This window comes from Eretmochelys imbricata, chromosome 9 (genome assembly GCF_965152235.1).
Source record: "Eretmochelys imbricata isolate rEreImb1 chromosome 9, rEreImb1.hap1, whole genome shotgun sequence".
Taxonomy (NCBI): Eukaryota; Metazoa; Chordata; order Testudines; family Cheloniidae; genus Eretmochelys; species Eretmochelys imbricata.
This window is the reverse complement of record NC_135580.1, coordinates 80,670,897-80,698,268: the sequence shown is the minus strand read 5'-3', so window position 1 is coordinate 80,698,268 and position 27,372 is coordinate 80,670,897. Positions and strand designations below refer to the sequence as shown.

General features: G+C 45.3%; 1 protein-coding gene across 3 annotated transcripts; it reads right to left on the bottom strand.

Annotated features, from left to right (window-relative positions):
- Positions 1-27,372, bottom strand: AMER1 (APC membrane recruitment protein 1). 3 transcript variants are annotated; one of them, XM_077825777.1, is made up of 5 exons: positions 15,736-16,189; positions 14,792-15,042; positions 7,030-10,561; position 6,978; positions 1-2,297 (listed from the first exon to the last, which is right to left on the bottom strand). In XM_077825777.1, exons 3-5 carry the CDS (start codon positions 10,465-10,467, stop codon positions 2,233-2,235), a joined length of 3,504 nt encoding a protein of 1,167 aa, XP_077681903.1. In that variant the 5' UTR covers positions 10,468-10,561; positions 14,792-15,042; positions 15,736-16,189; the 3' UTR covers positions 1-2,232. The 3 variants fall into 3 exon arrangements, with proteins under 3 accessions (XP_077681903.1, XP_077681902.1, XP_077681901.1); XM_077825776.1 differs by lacking the exon at position 6,978 and having other exon boundaries at positions 1-2,238; positions 7,319-10,561; XM_077825775.1 differs by lacking the exons at position 6,978; positions 14,792-15,042; positions 15,736-16,189 and adding an exon at positions 27,285-27,372 and having other exon boundaries at positions 1-6,873; positions 7,319-10,561.

Below are 27,372 nucleotides of genomic sequence, written 5' to 3'. Positions count from 1 at the left end.
TGTCCTCTAAAAACCTGAAGTTTATTCATTAGAATTCAGTGAAAGAAACATTCATCTTAAAACACAGTAAATACATTTAAAAGTTTAATAACTAGTCGTGTCAAGGACAAAAAAGAAAACATGAAACAATTGGCTATCAAGAAAGGGGTAGGGGAGATGCCAGATGCCTTCCCTTGGCTCAAGCTGTGCAGAACATATAAGGGTTCCAGTCTGTAATGTTCTGAAGTTATATGTGGAAACAGGTGACTTACTTCTGCCACATGCATGAAGGGGAGATTCTCTAGTGCCTTAAGCAGAACTGATGGAAGTTTCAAAAAGGTTGGTTTCTTTACAACTGACATGTGCCTCCCTCTATCCCTCAATTATCCTCTTTGCCCAAACATAATCTTATCCATTTGTTTTTGTTTGCTTGCCAATAGAGTGACAAAATAGGAGTGGTGGGGACCCCAGAGAAGGAGGAACAAGCAATTTTCCATCTCAATGGAATGTCTAAGGACAAGGACTCTATAGAGAATGCATCGCAGTGAACTATCCGATAGTGGCAGGGAGATGGGGTGGATAACTGAATGGGTCTTTTCCCTTTCTAACTTCTAGAATAACACGGATCTGCAGGGAAAAGTGAGCTGCACTGCCTAAATACAGCTTAGCAGACACTACAAATAACTGCATAAGATTGAATACCTTCAGAATTAAGGCAGGGCAGGGGGAATCAGGGAATGTTAAAAGCAAGTGTGGGTCAAAATGCCCCAGGAATGTTAGCAGCGCAGCCCTCCACCCAATTTGCATTTCAGTAACAGAAGCAAAACTCATAAAACAAAAACAAAAACCACACACACAATAATGAACAGGAACACTGTCAGGTTAAGAGTCATTTAATTAAAGACACAAACCCCATGCACAGCCAAGTATCTCCACCTGCGTTGCCATCACTTTCAAATTTAAAACAAAAGTCTACGTTCAGTGTTAATAATTTAACTTTCCACCACTTCATTTGCTTTTTGCTCAGCAGTGAACATAAATTTGACTATTCACTCCCTGCTCATTTCACTTTCTGGACCTCATACTCCATGCCACTGTGCTTGGGTTGCAAATCCTGCAAGGTGGGGGAAGAGGAAATCAAACTTTGAAGTCTAAAAAAAAAATCCCAAGCACATTAACAATGAAATTTCAGAACTTTGCTTACTCACAATGTTCCTTTAAACCATGACCAGCCACTAGGTAAACAATAGGGCCCTTAAAATTAGCGTCATAGTTGCCACGGGTTGTAAAGATTTCCCTGGACAATGCTGAGAAGCAGCCAGGGTTCTGGTGATTGCTGAGGAATGAAGTTGGTGGTGGTGCTGAGGAGGCAGGAGAGTTAGGAAGAGCCAGGGTGAGGCAGTTGACTAGTCCCATTCTGGCTGGAGGCCCAGTGGAGGAGCTGCTCTGTATCATGCTGGGAACAGGTAATGCTCCATGCACTGTAAGGAAGCAGGGAGCAGGGGATGTCACTCCTGCGGATGGGTTAGAATTAGTGGGGGGGCAGCACCCATTGCTCAGCCCAGCAGGAGGAACAGGGCCAGGGGGGCGCAGTTGCCTCCTTCACTGCCTGGCCCAACAGTGACAGCCTCTTCCCCTTTGAGGAAACCTAACTGTGAGCACACCCCTGTTCTCTGCCTCCCGGCTGGAGGGAAGAAGGCTGCAGAGAACAAACAGCACTACTACTGCAGACTTGGCTAAGAGCCAGGACACCCACTCTTCAGGATGAACGTTCAGCCCCAGCCCAGCCCACACTGTTGTCAGCCACAGAACAGGAGCTTTGCCTTCGTTTTCCTGACAGCTTCACTGGCCCCACCATCTCCCCTCCCAGATGGGCAGGTCCTTAAAAGTACAGAACTCCCTTCCAGAGCTTATTTAGGTATCAAAAATGGCCACTGCTGGATAAAGTCAAAAACATTAAAAAACACACACAAAACCCCCACCATTGTTTTCTAGCTTTAAAAGACAGTCAGTGATTCTTTCAGAGAGGAGACAGAGACAGTCCACAGACTGGAATTAAAAACAAAGCTAAAAACAGCACTTGACAGATGAGACATTCTGGTGTCGGAAGATCTAAGTAGTGTCCACGGAACGTGTGGATGGCAGGAAGGGGGGCGGCTTCCGAGCTTCAGAATTAGCCCTCAGCATGTAGCAGAGAAGCGAGATGGTTTCTTCATCACACAGGTGGTGGCAGCAGCGATTGCCTTTTCTTCGTCAGCACTGTAAGCCACACCACGGCATCGTGATGCACGAGTAAAAGAAGAGTCCATAAAATTTCCCTTATGAATATAAAATGTAAAACTATACAAAAATAGATAAAATTGACCTCTCTCATATGTATAAAAAAAATCCCAAATGCAATACAGAATTACTTGGTAGTCTGACCTGAATGTCAGTGGTTTAGACTGCATGTGCAATAGCCACAGTTAACCATGTAAGGGCAAGACATTTTGTGCAAATACCATGTGTACTGAAGTCCTGCTGTTTTTAATGCCTTGGCAGGACAATTGGCTGCTCCTGACAGTTAATTACGGACTCAGACACCACTTTCATTGAATACCTAGGCTAAAATTTTCCAATTTGGATGCCTAACTTCCACCAGGTAAAGAGATGATTGCTTGATCCTGTAATATGATGAGCACTAACTGAGAAGTCAGACCATCCTTAGTTAGGTGCCTAACAGGAAGAACCCAGGTTGGAAGATTTTGGCCATGGATCTTAATTGCAATTTTATTTAAAAATGCTGTAAGTCAAGCAGGGTGAAAGAGCCAAACCCCACACCTCCCCAAAATCCCCACAACCAAGAAAAGCTTTTTGTGGTGTCAGAGTGCCCCAAAACCAGCAGAGGGTGTATCATTCCTTTGGTCAATCCCAATAGTTTTGGGGTTTTTTTTAAAAATGACACAGGTGTTTAACTTTTTTTTAAAAGCAGCTACTATGCATGCTTAGTAATCAACTGACAAGCTAGGAAATTAGAAGTTAAGGATAACTCTCCATCCTTAATCTGCCCCATTTTTGTAAAGATCTATTTTTGGGGGGCCACTGGGTGGGAGGGGGGAGAGAAATAAGGTTTGTAATTGAAACAGCTGGTGTTTCTACCATCAGGTTAGAAAGGCTCCCCTTAAAATAACGGGGCAGGAGAAAGACCAGTGACCTTACCCATACCATATGCTCTGGAGCTGAATGAAATTAGTGACACGTGACTGGAGAAGTTGTAGTGGGTTCCCCGAGATCTCTGCTGAAGTAAGAACTTGCAATTCCATTGTCAATTTAATTCCTTTCCCTACCACAAAGCTCAAAATAAGCTGGAACTTGAAGTGAGCTTCTGAAACTTTTGGTTTTATTAATAAGCACTTAAGAAGTTACTTTTTGTCATTTCAAACCATCAGCTTTTTTAAATTAAAAAGTTATAGTCCAATTTTTTTAAAAGATTATTTCTACCAGAAGTTTTATCACCATGGAGGACTGGTCCTATTTTCCCCTCAATAGACAGGAGTTTTAGGAGCATTGTAGATTAAAACTCATAGTATTATGTCCCCTTCCCAGTTGTATTTTAAAAATGTAATTAGAATATTGAAAATTCTTATTTCTTAATGGGGCAGAATACTCCAATAACCCAGCAAATTAGCACTAAAATGCCTTAGAAATATATAATTTTATCAATTTTCTCTGTTGGAGTTCAAATCAAATTAAGAATTTATGAAAAAAATGGAAGAAAAACCTTTGGTATAAAGTCAGATTATCAAGTCCTAGCTGTATTGCCTTCACATTAGTTTATAGAAACAGTTTACAATAGGTCTTCCCATCACGTACCTACAGCCAAAATGCTTATTAGAGACATGCATTCGTAAGTGAACATTCTTTTTAGCACTGTCACATTTATGCTTCACCAAAACTTTGGCAAAGGCTGCACCATTTAAAAACAAAAAAGCACAAAACAAAAATCCACACCCACAAGAGGTCTTTGGTGACATACTCAGAACAAAAACAAAAATTTAGCGTAAGAGACTTGCTCAGAGCAAGAGAAAGAGTGAATGTTACAAATACTTTTCTGTGGAGTAATGTCTTGGATCACGCTGGAAACGTTTTGTTTCTGAATGGCAGTAGGTAGAAACACATCTGAGTTACGAAGTTGGGATCTGGACTCAGCCAGATCTAGTAAGTCCTAGTAGAGATTCTGATGATTAGTGCACCTAGACCTTCATTTAGGACAGTACTTAAACATATACTTATGCCCCACTGAAGTCAAAGGGACTTAAGCTCATGATAAATAGGGATTTATTCCTGAATCAGAAAAGGAGGTTCTGCCAGTGAGTTTGAAGCCAACAGGGCTCCCTTTGTCCGCTATCTCTTAGGCTTTTCATAGGATTAAGTCAGACTGACACACCAAGATCAGAAATTCAGTGCAATGATGAATAAACTCTCAATTACTGATGGCGGGGTTTCACTGTAACTAAGAGCAGAATTTGTTCTATGCAATCCTTCCTACACCCCTCTAGAGGGTTGCATGATTGCAAGGGAGAAGAATGTAGCACAACCTGCCCTACGTGGTAACATTCGCACAGTGTTACCAATGCAATAATACTGAGGAAAGGAGAGTTAATCCAGAAATGGATGTTCTGATCTTGAGTTCCTTTTTTTTTTTTTTTTTTAAAGTGAATTGCCAAACAAAAAGCAAGCATGTTTTTGCCCTTTGCTGCTCTATGTGAATGTATAAAGACAGCATCTTATATTCTCTTTTCCACTGAAGTATCAGAGCCCCGCTTCTCTTTCTTTGCTGGAGGCATCAGCATTTCACACCTTGGCAACACTGTAAATACAGTGACAGTGGAGAAACCTGGTTACAATTCAGATGTTTGCTAATCCACTTCGGAACATGACTCCAAAAGTGTATTATAGATGGGACTTTCAGCCTGGGTATACAAAACCATTAAGCTCCAGTCTACACTACAAATTGGAAACATATTTGTAATTGGGTTATGGGATAAGAGTTGTAGCCTGGTTATCTGATATGACTGGAATTTACGCACATTTCAGAATCAGTATTAGCTGGGGAGAGTATGTGAGAAAAAGATACATGTGGGACATCACTGTTTAGATCTTCCACAGATTTTGCCAAAAGGAGGCAGAAAGAGGAGGACCTGATATTTCTAGTTTAAAATTTTGCAATTTTATTTTTAAACCATTGAGAAAGTCTCTCTGCATCACAAACAAAAAAAAAAAAAAAACAAAAACCAGGAAAGGGCAATTTTTTTAGTGCACTGTAGTCCACCAGGAACCAGATTAAGTCCAAGAATATAAACCTTGACTGAGGCATGGAGAGACTCAGCAAGACCCAGTTAAGAGGAAAAGATCTATATAAGAGACTGAAATCATGTATTTAAGACTGACAAGGACAAAGGAGTTTCCTTGGGTGAAGACATGTGCTCTGCTCCAATAGCCCGAAACAGGTGCTTTCAAGATCTTTGTCAATGCAAACAGCCCTCTCTCAAGAGTAAAGTGCATCTCCGCAGCTTGCTACTTCCTCCATCTCCCCTGCAAGGTGTGGGAGCAAAAGGGTGGCACTATGTCCAGCTGTTGTTTCCTCCAGATGGGAGAAAGAGAAATTGTGAAGCCTAATTTAGGCTGCATTACATCCTGTATTCCAATTAACAGAATACTTTCCTCGTATGAATTTATGCAAAGAAAATAAAAATCCAAAACACAAAACTTCCTTTTGAAGAAAAGTATCAACATCTGCAACTTAACAGCTACAGGTGTGATCCAACTTAGCTTACATAAAAGATATTAATCATGTCCCATGTCTTAGGGAGCTGGGGCAAAGCACATAAGAAAAATATTTCATCTGAACATGATATACCATGAAGTTTCATCACTCCAAAGAAATAAGGGTATTGTTGACATTCTATTCTTAAAGGGACACCATCAACATGCAGGTTGCTTTTTTTTTTTTTTTTTTTTTTTTTTTTTGGAGAGGGGGTGTAAATAAAGTGAATTAAAAACAGAGCTGGTTAGAAAGCTCCCTTCCCACTGCTACACACAACGGAAAACATCTTTTTGACCAAAATGAAAACCTACAGGAAAGTTCTTGGTTTGGTTTGAAATGTTTCCCTTTTTGAATGATTTTTGCTTTGGTGGGGAGAAACATGATATGCACATGCCATACTTTCTCTCACTTCTCCAGTGGGAAGGTGCGGTGATGAGAGAAAGTGGAGAAAACATTCCAAAATTTGTCAAAAAGAAGCTTCACAGGAAGTAAATAGTAACAAAAAGGTTTCATTCCTTTTGAATATTGCTCTAATTGTTAAATAGTTTCAGGTACTGCACCTGTCTCAAGTCCCCTGCCAATCTGTAGTTTTACATCCACTTTTTCCTGTTTTTTCCCATGTCATGGTGTGAAAGTTCCACATAAATGGGGAGAAATGACCACACACGTGAAACCACAAATCTGAGTATGTAACAAGTGTTGCCAAATTCACAAATCAAACACACTGGGAAGATATTTATCTATCATCCCTCTTATGGTACAGCTACAGCCATTTTGTGTTAAAAACATTCAGAGTTATGATTTTTGGCAGTTGATGGTGTTCCTTTAAATAGATCAGCAGAAAACTAGCCTGAACAGGGAGTCTATTTTCAGGAGATTTTATTCCAACAGCAACTGCACTATGTATTGATACTCACTCTGCACAGTTTATTATAGTCAACAGAGTGGTGGTTCACACTGACAAACACTGGTGCCTCAAGCATTAGTCTACGCTAGGAGGTGGCCTACACAAAACCACAACAGAGCACCCACAGCAGTGCAGAACATCAGCAGCATTGTGAGTGACTACATACTGCACCCAGCTGCAACTGCAAGAAAGAAGAGTTAATCTTTGTTGGACCAATTCTAAATGAAAACCACACATATATATATCTTCCCTCTCCCGCCACCCCACCCCTCCCTGAAAGTTAACCCTTGGCTGCCCCCCCTCACCCCTCCAGTATTAGCTATTTGGCTACCATTACATTCACTGTAGTGCTTTGACAGCTAACGGGCAGCGTGTTCCCATGTACGAGTCCCCCTTTCAGCAGGTCTGTACTGGAGCTTCCATAACGTTCAGCAAAGCAATCTGAGGGTTTTAAGGTCTCAGTGCCATCGTGAAACTGGAACGTTCCTTGTGTAATGCCAGCAAGTTTGCACTTTGCTGATTTATCAGGGGACTGCGTGAAAGCGAAGCTCTGAGGTAAGTCAGCCCCTTTTTCTCCCAAAGATAGCACACAAGCCAGTTTTTTGGCCATATTTTCTCTAGGATACCTGTAGGAGCTAGACACCTCTTGGGCCTCTCTTGTATCAGTCTGCAGAGGTAAATTGGATGGTCTGACCACATGTCTAGGCGTCTGAAGCATTAGATTACTGGCCCCAGTATCCTGGGGCATCCTGTCCGGAGTCTCCCTGGCATTGCTCCATCCAAGGGACATGTAAGGGGAATCCACTTCTGACTGCTCAGATGTATCCCAGCTGCCTTTGACGACGGCAGCCCTTGCAGTCAGAGTACAGCTCCACGGTTTCTCTCCCCCTGAGGAAAGCTCGGCTTTGTACTCCACATGCTGCAACCCTGGCCAGGTAAGTACCCCATCAGCTTCTCCTCCTTCGGAAGGAGACAGCTGAATGCTCTCCTTGCTTCTGCTCACCCTGGGGACAGAGTCCTTCTTGCCACTGTCCCATTTAGACCAGAGCTGACAAGGCTTAAGGCCATTCTTGGAGAGAGGCATATCTGCAAGCTCCAACTCCAAGCTCTCTGTGTCAAGTGACCTGCTTCTTCTGTTGATAGAGAGCGGTGCTGGCAGGGAGGGGTTCAAGCCATGCAGGCGCAAATGACGGGGAAGGCTGCCAACACCCCAGTTACAGCTCTGGAAAGAGTCTTGGGGATATCCCAGGAACATTCGTTCATCACATTCGGCAAAGGACTCCTTTTGCACGTAGCTGTCATCAAAGGCCTCAAAGGATGCAGCAATGTCCTCGTCAGCGTTCATCTCCAGATGCTGCTCACATTCTCCCTCGCCTTCCTGCTCCACATCCACTATGTCAAAAGTGACCATGGTTGGAAGGACAGAAAGGTTCTGAGTGAAGGAAGAACCTGAATCAGAGCTACCAAGGCTTTCAGAGAGGCTGGAGAAGAGAGTGCCGCTGCTAGTGAACTCAACCAGCGCCTGAGAGAAGTTAACAGCCTGCTCGGGTTCACATTCACTTTCTGTCTGGGGTTCCCTGAGGCAGTTTTCCATTCTGCTGTGGTGTTCATTTTGCAAACAGCTATCGGGGTCATGTGTTCTGTAGCTGGGATAGGTCACAGTCACAGTTTTGGCTGGGACTAAGCTACGTAGTTCCCCAAACACTGCATGATCCAAATCAGAATCAAACACAGAGTTGTTTTTCATGAGCTGAATAAGGCAACTTCCTTCGGCTTTTTGGCCATTGTAATACTTTTCTGGACACAGCGTCCCTTGAAAGTCCCTCCACTCAGGATTTTCCAGTCCGGACACTGAAATCCCAGCATCTACATTTCTGCTCAAAACTGGAGAAGCAACTTGCTCACTACCAAGGCAACTCTGATTTTTGCCAATCAATTTGGCTGCTCTAGTATTACATTCAATGTATTGCTTGTCTCTGGGACATTTCTCTTTGCTGGGGACGTCCAGCTGTTTTGCAACTGGTTCCCTCTGAAGCTCCCAATACAGCAGCTGTTTCTGAATAGCAGCCAGCCTCTCTTCCTCAGTCTCCATCACTCCACTGCTCTGCCCCATCATCTGAATAAGGTTCTTTTCGGCAGGGACAGCAAAGTCTAAGAAATGGCTGAAGATCTCTGGATGAGATGCTTTGCTCTCAAATAAGGATTCGTCCCCGAGAGAGGGGCTCATCAGGGTGTCATCGGGCTCATAAAACTCATAAAGTGCATCACCACTGTAACTGTCTCTTGGGAGACGGTCCTTCTTGATTTCCCCAAGTTCATCCTCTGGCCCCGGTGTGGTAGAGTCATAATAACCCTCATCGCTATTGGGAGCAGATTCTTGCTGGTCACTGGGCGGCGTTAAGAGCTCTACATCATCCATCACACCTCCAGCGTACAGATGGGCCACCTCCTCATGCAAGCCGCAAGTCTCCAGCTTGCTATTCACTCCCTGCAGCTTGGGACTGTTTATGGGCTGAGGCAGCTTGGTTTCGTAGCGGCTGTCCACTTCGGTGGTGCCCTCCCACAGCTGCTGGAGGTACTCCTCTATCTCCTCCGGCGTGGCCATCTCCTCCCCTCCTCCCTGGTAAGTGACAAGGCATGAGCTTCTCTTGGCAGCATCTCTACTGCGCTCCATGGAAATCGTGCTCTCAGCAATACTGTCGATGTCTGGCTCAGCAATTATGTCTCCACACCCAGTGAGGGAATCAAAACTTTTAAGGGAAGTAACATCTCCAAAGATCAAGCTGAGCTGGTCTCCAGAGTGTACTGAAGGGGGGTCATTGTCTGGGTAGTCAGGATGGTGTGCTTCAGGGAGGCCACCATAGGGTGAGCTGGCACAGACAATAGTCTCTGCGTCCAATTTCACATCTAGAATATTGTCTTTGCCCACAGGCACCATTGCTGCATCTCCTTCCGAGCTACTTTGAGCAGCCACAAGCCAGTCGGTGTTTTCTCCAAGGTTGGTCGTTGTGTTCAGTGAGCAATTACCATCCAAGCTCCCTGTGCATGGTGCGGGGAAAGGGGTGCCTCCTGGACTCTCCTCCTCAGAGGCTCGCTGCGTTTCAGCCCCCGCCCCTTGAGTTTTCTTGGCTTGCTCTCCATCCCCGCAATCAGCAGCCCACTCCACTTTCTCAGACTCAGCAGCTTTGTTCTTTCTGTGGCGCCGGATGCTGTTGAAAAGCCCCTTCAGCCCTTTTTTGGGTCTAGGGAAGGACAACGATTTGTCTCCATTGGGCTTTTTCTCAAAGCCCTCGGCACTCCCCAGGGGAGAGCTCTCCTGCCTGCCAAACTCAAATTTGATGCTGGCGTCTGTTGCCAAGTGAGCGCTCTGAGAGCTTGGCAGCTGGCGAGGATGCGAGTCCATCCCTCCATTCAAGGGGCTGTCCAACTGCAACCTCCCTTTCCCATCCTCATACCCAACGTCGCTGATCCCATCGTGCGTCTTACTTTTACTGAGACCCTTTTTGGAGGCTCCCTTCCCTTGGCCTTTATTTTTTCCTCCAAAGAAGCTTGGCAGGGTGCATATGCTCCTTTTCCCCCCAAAGAGCTTGAAGGCAGTTTTCTTCAGCTTGCCAGGGGGTGCCTGCTCCACAGCCCCGACAGAAGCATCGCTCCATTCAGGCAGCCGGTCACCTACTCTGCTCTCCTCCTGCTTCTGGTCTCCTCCCTCAACTTGCCTGCAGATGACAGATGGAGAGCTGGTTCCAACGGCATCCTCTGTACAGCACGTTTCCATGGCAGCTGTTACAGCCAGGTATATTTAGCTGGAAATAAAGACTTTGGGAGCAGAGTCTTCTTCAGGGCGTGTGGACCAAAGCATCATGATTGATCTAAAAGGAAGAAAGAAAGAGACATGAGAAACCATTAACGGTTTGCTTGGAATCACTTGAGTGGGTGAAACAAGGCAAAGAGGTCAGGCACATTCATGACCACAGCTGGGACACTAACTAGTGAGACCTCTATAACTCACTCTATAGGTTAGTTCTTTTTATCATCTCTCCTCTCAATAATGACTGGGGTTTGAACTTAACGCTGGTTTCCAGACTGCTAGTTTGTTAAGCCTCCATTTTATCCTCAAGGCAGAAGTACCACTTCCTCAGTATAAACACTTCCCATATGGAGAGACAGATTTGCTTTCTCTGGCTCACTGTGGTTGTGTGAGACCACATGTGTTGTGGCCACATCTCCAGAGTACTGGACTAAGACCCACCAAACTCACTGCACTGACTTTAGTCACTACGAACTTTCCAGTATTAGTTAGCCCCCGTGATCTCAGCGCCTTTCTGCTTTTAAAGTGTCAGATACAATTCAATTCTCCGAAACATTCCCTATCAACATTTTGCACTTAACACTTAAATACAACCAATTTAAAGAACAAGCACTAAAATGACAGTAAAAAGAAAAGGAGTACTTATGGCACCTTAGAGACTAACCAATTTATTTGAGCATAAGCTTTCGTGAGCTACAGCTCACTTCATCGGATGCATACTGTGGAAAGTGTAGAAGATCTTTTTACATACACACAAAGCATGAAAAAATACCTCCTCCCACCCCACTCTCATGCTTTGTGTGTATATAAAAAGATCTTCTACACTTTCCACAGTATGCATCCGATGAAGTGAGCTGTAGCTCACGAAAGCTTATGCTCAAATAAATTGGTTAGTCTCTAAGGTGCCACAAGTACTCCTTTTCTTTTTGCGAATACAGACTAACACGGCTGTTACTCTGAAACCTAAAATGACAGTGTTTCTCTGAATAAAGAGAGAGTGATTTTTATTTGCACTAGATTTCACTTGTCTTTAAACATCTTTCAGGAAAGCTAGAATTAAAAACCAGTTCAGTACAAAAACCTCCCTGATCAGATTATCTCAGAAACACCAGAGATGGAGGCTTTAATCTGATGCTGGCTCGACGTGAACAAAATAAAAATATTTCTTTTTGGCATTGGGCAGGAACAGGCGGGGGGAGAGAAAGAATAAATCCAGTGAAAATTGTTATGCACTGCTGGGTTTTTATGCCTGTAGCTTAGATTTTTCTGGTCTGAGGCCCCCACCGAATTTAAACAAAGACCCTGTTTGAGGAAAACACACCCCCCAAATCATGGGCCTCCTAACACCCATGACTTGAGGGCAAATCCTGAAAATGAAGGATTTTTCTTGAATCTCTGGGGGACCGGGCAGTCACTGGAGGAGCAAGAAAGCAGCATTTTTATTGGCTTCTATTATTAATAAAAGCCTTGGCGTTCACCCTGCTCACTAAAATTAATGGCTAAGAAGCAGATGGGGCAGGTTGTAATTGTATTAAAGTGATGGTTACGAGAACATTGCAAAACCGAGTGATGCGCAGGTAGCGATCTGAAAACTGCATGCAGCCTCCCCTCCCCTGCTACAGACGGTTGTGCTGCAGAGACAGCGTGTCTGGTAGCTAAGCATGCACACAGAAAGAAAGCAAAGGAGGGCACTTTGCCATGCCATAACTGGCTCTGCACCATACAACTCGTGAGTTTAGTACAGTATTAGAGCTTGAGACTAGGAATTAGGAGCTATTTCTAGCTCTGCTGTTGATTTGCTGTGTGATCTCAGGCAAGTCAACCATGGTGTTCCTCAGTTTCACCCTTCCGGGGGGCAAGGAAAAAAAAATACTGACCTGCCTCACTAACTGGCTAATTTCACTGGTGTGTATAATGGCCTATTGAAGCATTCACTTGTGACATACACAGTACCCAAGTTCCATTGTAGGAGTTCCCTTGTTGCTTTGCAAACGTACTTAAGTCATTGGTAAATCTGATTAAACAACATTATTGAGATGCACAATAGTATGCTTTGGCCATCCCTCCTGTTAACTCCAACCATGCTAGGGAGCGCGCATTTACGCAAAGCAGGAAGGAGAAGGGAGGAATGAAACTTAGGGTACGCCTACAGTGGCAGAGTTATATCGCCAGCAGTTACAGCGCCGCTCAAAGAGCGCTGAAGGGAAACCGCTGTTGCGTGTTCACACTGTCAGCTGCCTGCACAATAGCGTGTTCACACTTGCAGCGGTATTCGGAACGTTGCACTCTGGGCAGCTATCCCACAGAGCACCTCTTCCTCTTCTGCCGCTAAGAGCTGTGGGAAGGCGGAGGGGGTCGCAGGGCATCCTGGCTCCTGTCCCAATGCCCCAGGATGCATTGCTTCGCATCCCAGCAATCCCTGTGCTTCTGTCCGCATTTGGCACCATCTTTCAATAGCTTTGTGTACTGCGTGCTCTGCCTCTTCGGTCTGCAGGAATGGATCCCGCACTGCTGACCAATATGCTGCTCGCTCTCACTAACACGTCACGAGTGGCAGTGGGGTTATTCCTTAAACTATAAAGGCAAGAGGAGCTTGACATTGATCTCGCCACACGTAGTAGCTACGACACGAGACTGCGTGTGGCATTTGAGGTGCTGACCACAGTGGAACGCTGCTTTTGGGCTTGGGAAACAAGCACTAAGTGGTGGGATCACATCGCGATGCACATTTGGGATGATGAGCGGTGGCTGCAGAACTTTCGCATGAGGAAAGCCACATTTCTGGGACTACGTGATGAGCTCGTCCCAGCCCTGCAGTGCAAGGACACGAGAACGAGAGCTGCTCTGTCGCTGGAGAAGCACATGGTGATTGCACTGTGGAAGCTGGCTACTCCAGATTGCTACTGATCGGTCGCTAACCAGTTCAGAGTGGGAAAGTCGACCATTGGACTTGTGTTGACAGAAGTGTACAGGGCCATTAACCGCATTCTGCTCCGAAAGACCATGACTCTGGGCAATGTGCGTGATATTGTGGATGGCTTTGCACAAATGGGCTTCCCTAACTGCGGAGGGACAATAGATGGCATGAATATTCCAATTCTGGCACCAGACCACCTAGCCACTGAGTACATTAATCGCAAGGGGTATTTCTCAATGGTTCTCCAGGTGCTTGTGGATCACCGGGGGCATTTCACAGGCATTGACACAGGCTGGTCCAGAAAGGTGCACGACGCACTCATGCTTTGGAACACTGGCCTGTTCAGAAGCTGCAAGCAGGAACTTTCTTCCTGGACCAGAAGATCACTGTAGGGGAAGTTGAAATGCCCACTGTAATCCTGGGAGACCCTGCTTACCCCTTAATGCCACGGCTTATGAAGCCATACACGGGGCATCTTGACAGCAGCAAAGAGTGGTTCAACAATAGGCTGAGCAACTGCAGAATGACTGTTGACTGTGCTTTTGGCCATTTAAAGGCCTGCTGGCGCTGCCTATATGGGAAGCTGGACCTGGCTGATGACAATATTTCTATGCTTATAGCCTTGTGCTGTACACTTCATAATATTTGTGAAGGGAAGAGCGAACCGCTGAGGCTCAGCGCCTGGAGGCTGAAATTGAACAGCCAGAGACCAGGGCTATTAGAGGGGCGCAGCGTGGGTCCATAAGGATCAGGGATGCCTTGAGGCAGCAATTTGAAGCTGAAAGCCACTAATATTTGTTGCTATGCTTGGGAGTGCAGTGCTTGTAACGCTAGGAGGTGATTGTGATTGGTGCAGACAAGGCACTGTGAAGTTTTAAGAAAAGTGCCTGTTGCTTTGCAGGGTTCTGTTTGCTTTCAATTAATGGAATAAAGATTGCTTTCAAACCAAAACCATTATTTTATTAAAAAACAACCACCAGAGGAGAGAAAGAGACGCACAAAAAACCAAAACCCATCAGCACTGTGGAGGATGGGGGAAGGGAAGGTCCCAGGAAGAGGTGGGGTCCCTGGATAGTTAAAGATTTGTGTATGTCCAGGTATCATATGCAACCTTGTCCTTTGGAGTACAGTGAAGCGGGTACTGTACTTCAGGAGGGCTTAACTGCAGAGGGATGGGTGTTGAGTGCAGTGGCTACCGGGAGTCCACAGGGCTGGACTGCGATGGGGCAGGAGTGGAACGCATAGGGTACAGACTGGAGCCAGGAGGTTGATAAGAGTGTTGGCGGTGTCTGGGGGATGTATGGGAAAGAGTTGTGACAGCGGCTGCAGGGGAGGGCAGGTGCGGAACTGCTTGGTTTGTAGTGCTAGTAGCACCTGGAGCGTGTCTGCTTGGCGCTCCATAATGTTTAAGAGCCGCTCCATGGCTTCGTTCTGGCACACTGCGTTCTCCTTTTGGTCCTTCTTCTTGCTGTCCCACCACTCCTTCAATTCTTGTTTTTCGGCCACAGAGTGCATCGTGACATCACAAAGGAAGTCCTCTTTAGTTCTTCGTGGCCTCTTACTAATTCTGCACAGCCGTTCAGCCAGAAATAACAAAGAGGGAGGCTGGGCACCCCAGGCCACATCTGTGAAGCCAAAATGCAACATTTTACAGAAGCACTATTGTTTGCAACACACAGACCACCAATTTAAAACACAGCCACTATTCACATACCTGTCACTAACTGGCTGACCCCATGAGCCACAAGACCCCCAAAATAGCAAGTAACCACAGGGGTAGGGGTAATCAGTGTCCCAGAACCGTATTGTAGTCTGGGCATGTGGCTCTTGGGGACAGCCAGCACTGTAGTGGGTGGGGAGGCTTATAATCATTACTGTCCCCACATTTTCCACAGGCTGTGTTCATTATGGAAGATCTCTCACTGCTGAGGGTGAGCAGGGAACCAAGGGAGGGTCTTCTCGAAGACTGCAGCTTCCGCCTTGGTCCTATGGGGCTCGCCTGTGTACAGCAATGGTAACCTTTCCCCTCCTCCTCCGTGACGGCAGAGTGACATGGGAAAGTTACCCTTAATGGGGCAAAAAACAAAGCAGCTCTGCGAAAGAACCTGAGGCAGTGAACTGCCCAGTATCAACATGAAAGTTTTGTGGCGATCTCTGAGGCAGATTCCCGTGAAGTGAGGGAGTCAATCAACAGCCTACTCCGCTGCTCAGACTAGGCATGTGGTGATACGCGCATCATACAGACACAAACCTGCTTTCTGCAGCCCTCCTGCCCCCAACAACTCGCTTCAGCGATTCCCAAAATCAAAGTCACTTACCAGAGGCCTCTTCTCCTGTTTGCACTTTGCCAAGCTCCGACAGCTATGAGTGGCTAGCCTCCTCCAGGGTAGAAAAGAGCTCCTGGCTGCATTCACCTCTGACCTCCGAGTTATCCTCTGCCTCTGGGTCCCCCTCCACATCATCGTCCAAGATTTCCTCCTCCTGGTTTGGTCCACTCTCGACTGGCACGCGAGCCAACAAAGTATCCACAGTTGCCTTTGCAGAACCGGCAGCTCGTGGGCACAGCACCGGAGCGGCGGTTTGCCTCCCGCGCCTTGTGGTAGGCATTCCGTAGCTCCTTCACTTTGACCCTGCAGTGCAGTGTGTCACGGTTATGGCCCCTTTCTGTCATGCATCATGACATCTGTCTGTAGGTATCCTAATACCTACAGCTGGAGCACAGCTGGGACTGGACAATCTCCTCTCCCCAAATGCAGCTCAACATTGCTCCAAGCCGGGGATCACTTGGTGCGAGGAGCAGGCCTGGTCACCTGGAAAGATGCACTGAGACCACTACACAAGTCACCGAGCAAACAGGAAGGGGACTTTCAAAATTCCCAAGGAATTTAAGGGGTGGGGCTCATGATTGGTCACCTGGGGGCAGGGCAGTAGAGTTCAAACTGACGACCAGAGAGGCGAGAAGAGGCATTGTGGGACACAGAGGCCAATCGCAGCACTGTAATCACCAGTGTTTACACTGGCACCGCGGCGCTGTAGCCCCGGCACAGAAAGCTGTATGCCTCTCGTCAGGGTAGTTTTTTTAACAGCACTGCAACTGCTTGGCAGCGTGTACACCTTGGGAGTTACAACGCAGAAAGCTGCTTTGCTGCGCAGAAACTTGACAGCGTAGACAAGGCCTCAGAGAGACTTTCCAAAGGTTGCACCTTGTCAGAACACGCTGCTTCCTCCCACGCACACTCCAAATCCCCATCACACTTAGGTGGTTGCTTTGCAATTACTTTAACAGATCTCCTAACTCCAGCAGGAGAGACAGACACTAGAGGAAGTTTTGTTCGTAGCTAAGGCAACCATGGGACATGGGCAGTCTACAAGAAATTCTCTCTCTTGGGGCCTGGGGGAGAAACACATATATAAAGCACGATCAGTGCCTAGTTTGAAGGCTCTGCTCTAAAGGTGGCAAGTGATCAAGGCTACAGGGCTATGCCTCGCCCTGTATAGCTTCTACAGGAAAGGGCCCTGCTCAGTTTCTGCTCTCCTTAACAGTTAGAGATGGGTCAACACTGGCTCTCAAATCCCAACCCATTTGATTTTCAGTTAGTGAAGCCACTTCTATAATTCTGATGCCAGGTCAGTTCCAAAGTGTAAAGGAACCTATTTTCCATGTCAGGTGGGGATGCAGTTGAAATCTCATGAAAGCCGTTTACAAGGTTACACACCATCTAATCTCAATCCAGATGCCAACTCAGTTTTACATAGGTTGTAAACCTAATCTGGATATGGATGCTTGAATGTCTTGGCAGCCCACTGCTACTAAAAGAGTGTCCACCTAAACCAGTTTTGATAATGAGTTTATCAGAAGTCTCACAACATTTAGACCTGGTCTACTAAAGGGTGAGACATAAACGGTCTTGTGTCAACCTAGCTGTGGAAGCATCTTCACTTAAATTTGGCTCCCATCCATGTAAGTGCCTCTCTATGCTGATTTAGTAACACCACCTCCCTGAGCGGCGTAGAGTCGCGGACAACGTCATTAGGTTGGTGCAGTTTCAGTGTCAACTATTACTGGCCTTCAGGAGCCATCTCAGAAGCCCCACAGATAGACAATACAATCGATACAAGTGCTGCTTGTGAGCACACGCCACTGACAAAAGAAGCCAAGTGTGAGCGCACACAGGCGATTTAATAACTATGGTGGCTGTATGCCACCATAATTAAATTAGGTTGACATAATTTTCTTCTGTCGACGTGGCCTTAGTGTTTTTCTTAAGGCCCCAGTCCCTGGATCTGCCATTATGTGAGAATCTCAGCTTTCACTTAAAATATAAATAAATAAAGAGATCCTAGACTTCATGGTTGTGAAAAAAAATCTTGAAAGATGACCCCAGTGACCCCTTCAGGCTCAAAAGGCAAATAAAAAGCACCCCCCCCTTTTTTTTAAATCTCATTATTAAGCCAATCCCATGATTATTTTTGGTTCTGTCTCTTGTTTTTTTGACCACTGCGGCCTAAAAAGATGTGTTTTCAACTTGAGTTTAGTTAACTCAAATTAACTAAAACAAAGTAAAATCCTCCTAGTGAAGACAAGGCAGTTTGTAGTTTTCACACTAATTAGCAGGTCAAGGTAAATCCCAGCCTCCCCATAGCAGGCTGAGTTAAAGATGAGCTCCATCTTCACTAGGAATTTTCTTCATGTTGAGGCTAACTCGACTGAAGAACACACTACTGAAGATGCGTCATTGGGGTTGGAAATACTGTTAGCACAAAGTTCTGGTCCCACAGAGGTGCCGGTTGTTGCAAACTGCATAGTAATGAGGGTGGGAGGGGGCAGGAGACAGGAAAAAAAATATTTTAGAGCTCACCCTGGCTCAAAATCAGCACTGACAACAATGTATACCCACTCTGTAACCACAGGACCAAACCAGAAATATGGTTGCCGTGAGCAAAAAAGTATCCATAAGGAAAGAGACCAAGGTTAGAAGCCATGGTGGGATGAGACTGCATTTCAGCTACATTAGGCTTTTTTGGGGGCCTAGATTTTGTCTGTCCTAGAATAATAATACACAATACCTATTACTAACGTAGTGCTTTTCATCAGTAGATCTCAAAGTACTCCACAATCTTTAATGTATGTAACCTGAGAACACTCCTTGAGGTAAGGAAGCTTTATTATCCCCATTTTACATATGGGGAACTGAGGCTCAGCGAGGCTAAGGGACTTGCCCAAGGTCTCCCCATGTCCTAGGCCAGAGCCCTAGCCAGCCTTCCTGCTCTCAGCAGGATAAACTCAGTCAGCATTTTAAATATGTCATCATGCTCCAACAGTATACAGTTATACAACCCAGTGGTTAGGACATCAGCAGCTGTCTGCAGCACTGTCTACAGTAGCAATACCACATTGCTAATATTGGGGAAGCTGAACTGATGGCAACAGCGTAAGAGATGGTTAAAAAAAAAAAGAGAGAGCTCCTAGTCTACATCATTATACAAGGCAGGTTCACATATCACAATGGGAGAACATCCAAGTCCTGTCTGCAGTAACTGGTGGGTACTAATTTTCCAAGTTTTTTTTCCTGTACAGACACACCCAGAATCTCCAAACAAGATCAGGGCTCCAGTCAGCAAGACTACAGTCAGAGACAGGCCCTAACCCACACTGCTTAAAAACTAAAAAGAGATATGATGCTGCAGAGTGGAGATGAATTCCAAGACTTGTGTTAGAGAATCACGTACCTGCACAACTGACAACTTCCTAGTGCTATAGCAACTTTCCTTCTTGTCTACATAGATGGGGGAAAACAGTGTTCACATTGCGTGCAGCCTGGCCTTGATTTCAGCTGCAAGATAGATCTTTCTGATCATGCTGGCAAGAGGAGAAAGATATTATACAGATGCTCCTAACTACAGCAGAGAATCTTTCTAGTCAGTGGATCTTTCCATAGAGTTACACACCTTCATCTAAGTATGGTTGCAAAATGCAAATGACTTTTGCCCAAATTATTTGCAGAGGATCATGCTGGGCCCTTAACGTTTTGACAAAAAAGTTTAAAGAAAACCCACCATTGATTCTGTTAGCCATGGCGTTTAAACGCTAACAAAAAGCTCCCCCATTCTGCATTCTACAGACTTGGGAAAATATCACCCCTGGATTTAGGGGAATTTTATTCCCTTAATAGCCACGTGTTGTAATCACCTTGTCAAGTCCCTCTGCTTCAGGTGGACTGACACCTCTTACAATAAACAGGCTGCAAGCTTTTCAATGTGTTGCATCAGAGATTGTTTTCAGTCACATACAAGAAAGCTAACCAATGGATGCACACGGTATTTATTCCAGACTACCAGTTTGTTTTACCCAGAGCTATTTCTCTGCACACAAGTTAAACTGGAGGCTAAACGCAGAGTCATTCTATGCAGTAGATTTAATAATTCTATTAAGATGTTGAAGTAAAAAGAAAAAACAGTACAGAGTTTAAGCACAGAAGTTTCTGGTTATCAGGGAATAAGGTACAGATTATCAAGGGGTGCGAAATTCGGTTTAGGATCGGGTGGCGTAAGGAATACATAATCTGCAATCTCCCCGATCGGGGGTATAAGGTTAACGGGTCAAAGTACAGACATTGAGATATGGGGGTATGTTGTTCATATAATGGCTATGTTCAGGTATGGAGTATAATGATACGATGATGAGGATGGATTTGGTGAGATTTAATGTTCAGTGAGTTTATGGTTCCAGTTCATATGGCCCAATGGAAAAAGTCTCTCAGTCCCTTTCCCATAGTTGATGCACGATGTCGTACCGGCTCACACTTCCTGGTACTGTCGGCGGCTGGTGATGTATTCGATGTAGATGTCTACACCCTTGTCTACACCACTTTAACTATATATACTGTATAGTTAAAGAGGCACAAATCCCCTACCGTACAGAAAAATAAACTGTACCAGAATAAGCACAGTTATACCAATATTATTGTGTCCACACTAGAGGTTCTACTCGTAGTTTAAAAAAAAATACACACACACACTCACAGTTTAACTATTTTGGTTAGGGCGCTATGTGTAGACGAGGCCTTATGCTGCTAAAATAAATCTCCCCAGACCCTATGCCTAATATGTAGGGCCCTACCAAATTCACAGTCTATTTTGATCAATTTCATGGTCATAGGATTTTTTAAATCATGCATTTCATGATTTCAGCTATCTGAAATTTCATGGTGTTGTAATAGTAAGGGTCCTGAGTCAATGATCCCTCTAATTTTTTTTGGTTTCTACTGATGGCGCACATCCGCACATTACCTCGATATGGTGCGGAATGAATTTGTTATGTGCACCATATCGAGGTAATGTGCGGATGTGCGCCATCAGTAGAAACCAAAAAAACTGATATAATTTTTTTTTTGAAAGTTACCATAGGGATAATTACTCCAGCCAGGATAGGTTAGGCATTTTAGAACTCACTACTCTAAGAATTAAATGTAAGTGTAAGAGAGAAATAAAAATTATGAAATGCATAGACCAGTCAAAAAAACTAAAACAACACACTTTGAAAGAACTATTATTGTTGTCACTTCTTGACACAAGTATGTGTTGGGAGGCGAGTGTGAAAGACAGTGTGTATATCTGTGACAACACAGAAGCAAGCAGCAGTGTAGAAGTATGGTTGGCATGGTGTGGTATTGCCAACCTTACTTCTGTGCTGCTGCCTGCAGAGCTGGTCCCTCAGTCAGCAGCCGCCACTCTCCAGCCACCCAGCTCTGAAGGCAGCAGCGCAGAAGTAAGGGTAGCATGGCATGGTATTCACAAAAAGAAAAGGAGTACTTGTGGCACCTTAGAGATTCACCAATTTATTTGAGCATAAGCATCCGATGAAGTGAGCTGTAGCTCACGAAAGCTTATGCTCAAATAAATTGGTTAGTCTCTAAGGTGCCACAAGTACTCCTTTTCTTTTTGCGAATACAGACTAACACAGCTGCTACTCTGAAACATGGTATGGTATTGCCACCCTTACTTCTGCGCTGCTGCTGGAGGGGTGCTGCCTTCAGAGTTGGGCACCCAACCAACAACGGCTGCTCTCCAGCCAGACAGCTCTGAAGGCAGCGTAGAAGTAAGGGTGGCAATATGGTGATCCCCCTAAAATAACTTTGTGACCCCCCCCGCAACTCCATTTTGGGTCAGGACCCCCAATTTGAGAAACGCTGGTCCCCCCCATGAAACCTGTATAGTATAAGATAAAAGCACACAAAAGACCAGATTTCACAGGGGTAGCCCAGATTTCACGGTCCATGACTTATTTTTCAAGGCCGTGAATTTGGTAGGGCCCTAGTAATATGACTATGCAGCTACAAACAGACAACTGTTGCTCCAGTTCTCATTTAAAAAAGTGTTTCTAGCTCAGATGTAATCTGATGCAATGACATCTGCTTGGGCCTGCAAACAGCCTGCACTGGTAGTTTGATGAGCCATGAACTGTTCCCATTTGGAATGTTACTCTGAAGCCTAATGAGGATACACTGAAATGTCAACATCGTAAAAAGTATCAGAGGGGTAGCCGTGTTAGTCTGTATCTACAACAACAACGAAGAGTCCAGTGGCATCTTAAAGACGAACAGATTTATTTGGGCACAAGCTTTCGTGGGTAAAAAACCCCACTTCTCCATGCATCTGAAGAAGAGGGTTTTTTACCCAGGAAAGCTTATGCCCAAATAAATCTATTAGTCTTTAAGGTGCCACTGGACTCCTCGTTGTTTTTAACATTGTAAACTATTTCACTGCTGAGCATTTTAGCAGAAACATCTGTGTTCCTCTATTGCTCTGGATGCATTGCCAAATATCTGAGTGGGACTGTTACTAGCAGTCCAGGTTTTGTGGGGGAGGTGGTGAAAATGAGGAATTAAAACCCTTTACCCAAATTTTGTTTTAAATGACCTTCACCCCACCCTAAGGGGAAAAGATCGGAAATGCACCCTCTTTTGAGAGCCAAAAGCCTCATCTCCCTCCCCCACACCCCCAACTTCTACAAGCCTGTTATGCACTTTCAGTGCAAATGCCTGCAGCACATTAGAAACACTGGGGGCATAACAAACGGGGATACTGGACTGATTGTACTACACTGGGATGTGACAAGTAGTAACAGGCGGAGGCAAAGTTGAAAAGGAGGCGTCAGTGCAATGTACTTCTGGAGTTCATGTCAAATCATTTAAACTAGTGTATTGCATAGGACAAGGGGGAGGAGGTGTGAGAGATTTAATTAGGTGCTCTACTACACAACCCTGTTGCAGAGACAAACAAAAAAAAGTCACTCCCCAGCCCCCGGAGATAAGTCACATCTACAAGTTCAATTTCACACACTATTTCGCTGACACTGCTTGCAAAGAAACAGCATTTTGTACACAACAGCACTTACCTATTCATGACATTAGTACTTTGCTTTAGAAAAAAAAATGTTGTCGTTGAGGATACTAACAGATGTGAAAATTCTAAAATACACTGCCATGGTCCCAAAATAAGCTGTCATAAATTACCTTTGTTAACAAAAACTCTGCAAGCATCACACAATTAAAGAGTGTCCTGTTGGAAAGCTGCAGTCATAGTGACCTTCCATAACAGAATATCCACCAGGAAAGTTTAAAAAGTGTCAGCACGGAGGCCTGGTCTAAACTGAAGTTTTATACCTGTATAATTATTAGTATTACTGAAATTGTTATCCCAATACAACTTCTACTGTGGACAGAACTATACCTGTATAAATGTGCCTTATACTAGTACAGCTTATTCCGCTTTCCTTACAGGAGTAAGCTATACCTGGGTAGGGCACCTTTACACTGGTATAACTAAGTCCACATTGGGGGGGCGGGGCACGGGGCGTGAGGGTGAACTTCTTTAATCTATAGTGGTACAGTTACAGCAGTACTATGATTGTAGTTAGACCTTGCTTTCCAGAATCCTAAGCATACTTTTTGTCAGTATAAAAACAAGCATTTTGATTGATAAAAATGGGATATAACAGATGTCTCAAAGAAGGTCCTAGGACTCCAAGACATCTTGTGAAGAACTAGGACTGTTCCAGTTAAAACTGAGATACGTGGTCACTTTAAGAAGGTCCACTAAACTTATGTGTACTGTTTTCCCCACTTCACAGAGTATGTTAAAAATAAATCTGCACTGGGAGAGGAAGAATGGACTGGATGGCTTAAGGAGTAGGACACAGAACCTTCCACTCTAGCTCATGGATTTAACCCAGATTTTGGTTGTGATGGAAAGTAGTTAGAACCCAGGTGTAAAAAGAAAAGGAGTACCTGTGGCACCTTAGAGACTAACAAATTTATTTGAGCATAAGCTTTCGTGAGCTACAGCTCACTTCATCTGATGTAGCATAGTGACCAATGGTGAACGTCCTGAGTTGGTGAGTTTCTGTCCAACGCCCAGGGAACAGGCATCCATATCAAAAGCCACCATCACTATCTGCACCTTTGTCTGGCACCAAGTTTAGCAGAGAGGCCAGAGATTGAATCAACATGGAAACTGAACGCCTCTCAGATCCCTGGGAGGCAGCCCTACAAGTGGGAGGCAAATCCTTGGGTGGGGTTGTAGTACAGCTTTCTTCCCATTGTGTCTAATGTATAAACACAGGAAGTCAATCAACACAGCTGTCAATCCAGCAACTTTCCAAGCTCTACATTTACTTTAGTCACCAACTTCTGTTTCTCACTTAAGAGTCTCTCCCTCCCCTTTCAGAAAAAGCCAACTATTTCATGTTTCACAGTGTCTGAGCATCAGAAAGATGGAACTGGAGCAAACTGACAATGGTGTGTAGAGGAATAAGGCGCTGGGAAGCGGGCATGGTCTGACCATCAACTACATTCCTGCTCGGGTTCTGAGCTACTCTGAAAGAGAAACACATTCAGGGGATGGAATGCAAGTTAAAACCTGGTGTGGAGGGAAAAGCAAGCTGAGCACTGACCTGGTGAAATGTTGTGCAAAGGAACTTTAACATGGAACAACTTCATTTCCTTTCAGAGGCGGCCAAAAAGCCACCGAAAATTACAACTTCTCTCTGCTTAAAGGATGCTCATCCCCACAACTGATTTTATCTATCTACCATGACACCCACCACCTGGCTGAAGGTGAAAGGAGAACATCCATGCACCAATGGAACAAAGTAGCGGAAGAATGAAAGAAACATCTGAAGAAAACAGCCCAGCCAAACCTCAAGTCAGATGTGCTGCTCACGCATGCTTAGCTCATTATGATCACAGCTACAAGAATTGATAGTAAGCAAATTACTACAGAAGTTGCACTTTAAAAAAGATGAATATTTTTGCAAGCAGGGTGTAAAAATAACAGCTGCTCCTGGAGAACTCCCAGCGCCTCCATTAGTCTGCTACAGAATTAGAAAGCAGATTCCTCCTACGAATGCATTCCTCTGCCTCTATTTGAAACCGTGTATGTACAGCTTTGTTTTTGTTCTTTGCTGTTAAGCAGGGGACCAACTTAAGTCTGACAACTGTCTCTTCTTCCCTTCATATCTGGCGAGTGTTTTACTCATTTACACAAAGAAAAAAGTCAGAAAATAATTACTACAACAACAGCAAGAAAATGGTAAGTTTCCAACCAAAACCACAGATCTAAAGACCTAACACTTTGGGGATGACTGGATCCGAAATGTGCTATTTGGTCCCCTTTAATAATAAACAGAAATTCAAACACCAATCACTTAAATATTTCAAAGCTTGCTCAGGCTAAAATGGTGACAGACAAGCTTTAAGAATACGATTAAGTCCATAACCTATCAGGTACAAAATCAGGATAAACAAGGGAAGCTGGATGCAAGATTCAGTTAATACGCAGTGGTATGCTATGCAATTTGTTTAAAATTTCTATATTCCTGTTGTTGTGGACAGTGGGTTTCTGCTGGACTGAATGCTATTTGGGTCTGAATTCAGTGAAGTACCAGTTGAGAGGTCTGATGAGGGATATGTCCCAAAGATGTTTGGTGGCAGGTTTGACTGCAACAACAAAACTTATTGCAATGTTTTTTTTCCTACCCACCAGACTTTCAGCAAGGCCTTCTGCATGCCCTAATCTTCCACCTTGGCATTAAAAGGGGAGCAATAAGAAATTTGGCTTAGGACAAGCAAAGCCATTTACAGTCAAATATCTTCAGTGCAAAAGTTGAAAGTATTGCACAAGCAGCCTTCTGTTTAAATGGGTTCTGTGAATGGCTGGGTCAGATGATGACCAGCAAAGATGTGTAGTATCTATGGGCTCAATTCAATTGGACGAAATAACAGTCCCAGGAAACCTCAAACTTAAAACTACAGCCTCAAACACAGTCTCATTTTCAGTAACAAATCAGAACAGCTCATGTGATTCTTAGAGCCCTGACAAAGTCTAAAAGACCTTCCCATCCATCCCCAGAATCCCTCTACATGCAACACCCAGGACCCAGGAATTTGGGGGGCCAAAAATATTCAAGTTATTTTAAAAAATTCAAATGCATTTTTGTTTGACGTTCACGTAAACATCTCCCTATTGGGTTTGTCAAATTTTGCTACATTATGCTAGCGCATGAGAACTAGACACATCCCTTCACATGCTCCAAGCTAAGCAAAATACAACAAACAGCATTAGCGGTGAAGGAGTTAATTTGCTTTAAGAGAGTTTTTTTTAATTAATGCCACAGGTAAAGCATTTTAATGTATTGTTTTTAGCAAGCGAGCCTCCTGAAAATAACTTCTACTCACACACACAAACAATGACAAACTGAAAGATAATCTTGTTACCATGTTAAACAGGGAGACAGATGTTTAGAGAAGCTGGAAGCCATCAGTGATTTAGGTTTCTCAGTAGCTGAAGACACAAAGCTTCTGTGTTCCACCCTTACATATCAAATACCAGCAATTTAGACTGCTCCGGGGTCAACTGGTTTGAGCCTTGCGCATGGGGAGGAGCACTGGAGAGGAGACCACAGAGGGTAGTAGATCTTGTATATAGACACCTGCTACTGTATTTTCCACTCCATGCATCTGATGAAGTGGGTTCTAGGTCACAAAACCTTATGCCTAAATAAATGTGTTAGTCTCTAAGGTGCCACAAGGACTCCTGGTTGTTTTTGCTGCTACAGACTAACTCGGCTAACCACTCTGGAAGTAAAACTCTGACCATCACTGGTTTTATTTCAATAGAAACCCTCGATAAATGCAAAGTTTACATAGCAGAGGACAATAAACCATCTCTCTGGCATTAACAGTGAGTACTCCTTATTTTGAGGACACCGGGCAGCGATCCCAGAGAGCTCTGGCTCAGTGGGGGACAGGCAGAGACCACCCACCTGTCTCCGGTGATTTCTCCCCGGGAAGAGGGGTGACGCGTGAGAGCTCAGCAGACACACGCACCCAGTTCCCCCAGCCCGTGCTGCTGCTGGTGCAGAGGCGGCAGCAGGGCAGTGAGACACCAGCTGCTCCCGCAAATCACCAACCGCAACAAAGCCGCACAGCTCCGGGCCGGGGGGCGGGAAGAGAGCCCTGCCCGCATCCCTGAGACAGCTGGCTCCGCAGCCCCTGCACAGTGGGGGCTGCTGCACAAGCAGCCTCCCGACGCCCCCGAAATGAGCCCGGCGGACAGAGCGCGGGGCCTGCGCCGGCCCAGCCCAGCCGCGCGGCTGACACAAAAGAGAACCAGCAAGCCGCTCGCTGGCTCGGACACCTGGGCTCGAGGGCCGCCGCCCCCGGCAGAGCGCCCCGGCCCCGGCCGGCTACGCGGCACGCACAGCGGGAGGGACAGACAGACTGACGGACCGACGCGGCGCTCCGCTCCACAGGCGGCCCGGCGACATGACGGCGGGAGGAAGGTACCGCGGGCGCGCCCCACTTACCGAGCGCCGGCCGAGCTCCCCCGCCTCGTCCCCCGGGCAGCGCGGCGGGCAGCTCGCAGCCTGCGCAGGGTCCGCGCGCGCGCGCTTC

Coding starts and splice junctions, on each gene's coding strand:
- AMER1 (XM_077825777.1), bottom strand. CDS start 10,467: ATGGAAACGTGCTGTACAGAGGATGCCGTTGGAACCAGCTCTCCATCT.